This window comes from Palaemon carinicauda, chromosome 4, assembly GCF_036898095.1.
Source record: "Palaemon carinicauda isolate YSFRI2023 chromosome 4, ASM3689809v2, whole genome shotgun sequence".
Taxonomy (NCBI): Eukaryota; Metazoa; Arthropoda; class Malacostraca; order Decapoda; family Palaemonidae; genus Palaemon; species Palaemon carinicauda.
Window position 1 is genome coordinate 119,996,797 of NC_090728.1, and position 2,237 is coordinate 119,999,033.

The 2,237-nt window shown below is 34.6% G+C and overlaps 1 protein-coding gene across 1 annotated transcript; it reads left to right on the top strand.

Moving 5' to 3' along the window:
* The first annotated feature begins 636 nt into the window (after positions 1 to 636).
* On the top strand, positions 637 to 1,843 carry LOC137639642 (uncharacterized). The gene is made up of 2 exons (XM_068371899.1): positions 637 to 649; positions 1,116 to 1,843. The coding sequence occupies exons 1-2, from the start codon at positions 637 to 639 to the stop codon at positions 1,841 to 1,843; spliced, it is 741 nt and encodes a 246-aa protein (XP_068228000.1).
* Positions 1,844 to 2,237: the final 394 nt, after the last annotated feature.

The window sequence follows — 2,237 nt, forward strand, 5'->3', positions numbered from 1 at the left end:
CACTTATCGTATTGAGGCTATAGGTGTCCCCAAAATATCCACATCTTTAAAATCACCAGGTTTGGGTTTGGTGGCCAGAAGTTTTTATGATAAAGGTTACACATTAGCAGATCAGTTTATGATGGATGGTGGGGATAATATAATGAATTTGGAATTTATTCCTGTCTCTAATTCAGCTTATTGTTTGAAAGAGCAAATAATTGCCTTTGGTGAATTTGAGGGTAACATACCTTTTGTATATTCACAAACTAGTGCAGGAATGATGTTGCTAGGAAATATAGAACAAATGCAGTCAAATTTGAAGTATCTTCCATATTGTCCATCCAATCCTATTTCTGCTCAGTGTATTGGAGTGGAAGAATCACCTAATATTGGTGTGCCCTATAAAGATATTGTACTTAATACAACTTCTTACTCAAACCCACACCCTGAGCCAGACACAAAACAGGTTGGGATTAATTATGTAGTTTTGGTCGGAGATGGAGAAATTTCAAATATAAATATACAAAGGGCTGCAGAGAAAGTACTTGATAAGCATTGCTGATATACGTTAAGTTATGATTCAGAAAATATTCCGGATGAGTCTGTGGAAACAAATGAGAGAATAGTCAATTATGTTAAAAAAAATACAAAGAAATGATGATGGCAGGTTAGTCATGCCTTTTATTTGGAACCATAAGGTTGATTACCTTTTGGCTAGGAATAAAAATTTAGACACTCAAATTCTTAAAGCAAATTTTGAGAAACTCACTAAGAATAACAATGATTATTTGAAAATGATTGACCAAACATTTAGAGAGCAGGCAGATTTGGGAATAATAGAGATAATTGACAATCTTAATCAATATTTCGAAGAAAATCCTAATCACAGTTTTTTAGCACATATGGGTGTTTAAACCAGAGAGAGAGACCACAAAATGTAGAGTAGTTTACCTCTCAAATATGTGCGAGAAGAATCGTAACGGTACAGTCTTAAGCCATAACCAGGCCGTGTTAAGTGGACCCAGCTAGAATCAGAAGATTACTAGTGCTCTCTTGCATTTGCGTTTCGATAGTTATTTTTTCTGTTTTGATATTAAAAAAAACATTTTTGAATATATGCTTATTACCACAAGATTCTATTAAACTTTTGTTTCTCTGGTACCGAAATATAAGCAAAGGCGACTACACCATTGTCGGATATCAGTCAAAGCGTCTCCCATTTGGTCTTGTTTGTTCCCCATGCTTGTTGTTATTGGGCTTATATAAAATTTTGATCCTCGATACCGAGGAGGATTCCAGTGAAGTGAAAGATCTTAATAGACACATTTATGCTCTTCTTTATATGGACAATGGAGCGATAAGTGCAAATGATTCTAGTAAATTAAAATGGTCTATTGATAGGTTAGGTTTAATATTTGAGCCATATAAGTTTTATTTACAGCAATATGTGACAAATAACACTGATATTATGGCTGATATTGACAAAGATAAGGAAGAGAAGACTCCAGATGAGGTGAAACTTGTTGGCCTTGAATGCAATCGAATAAAAGATCATTTGTTAACAAAACCACTAAAACTAGATTGTAAAGCCACTACAAAGAGGCTTATTTTAAATTCGATAGCATCACACTATGACATATTTGGGTTAACTATGCCATTAATGAATAGGGCTAGATCATTCCTTCATGATCTACAGTGTAATTCTAATCTAGACTGGGATCATAAGTTGTCTGAGGAATTACTTCGTGAGTGGAAGAAAATATGTAAACAGGTGAATGCCAGTCCTAATGTCAGTGTTGCAAGATTTGTTGGCAGAAGAGAAGAGTCTTATAATCTAATTACGTTTGTCGACAGCAGCTAATTCATTTATGGATCAGTAATGTATATTCAGAACGTTAACGGTGGCCAAGTAAGTTTTTTGATGGCCAAAAACCGGTTTGTGAATAGACAACTGTCAACCAAGACCATTCCATCTTTGGAATTTCAGGCAATAGCTCTAGGCACAGAAATGCTTATTGATCTTTATCAGAAAATTTCAAGTCCATCCTGTATGTATCCTGTTAACATTGTTGGTTTAACACTCTACTCAGATAGCATGGTGTGTCTGTCTTGGATTAATTCATATGTCCATAAGATGGATAAGATGAGCAAATGAAGTATTTTTATTCTCAATAGACTTGATCATATTAGTAGACTATGTGAAGTCCATCCAATAAAGTTCTAATTTGTCTCTGGTATTGAAAACCCTGCAGATT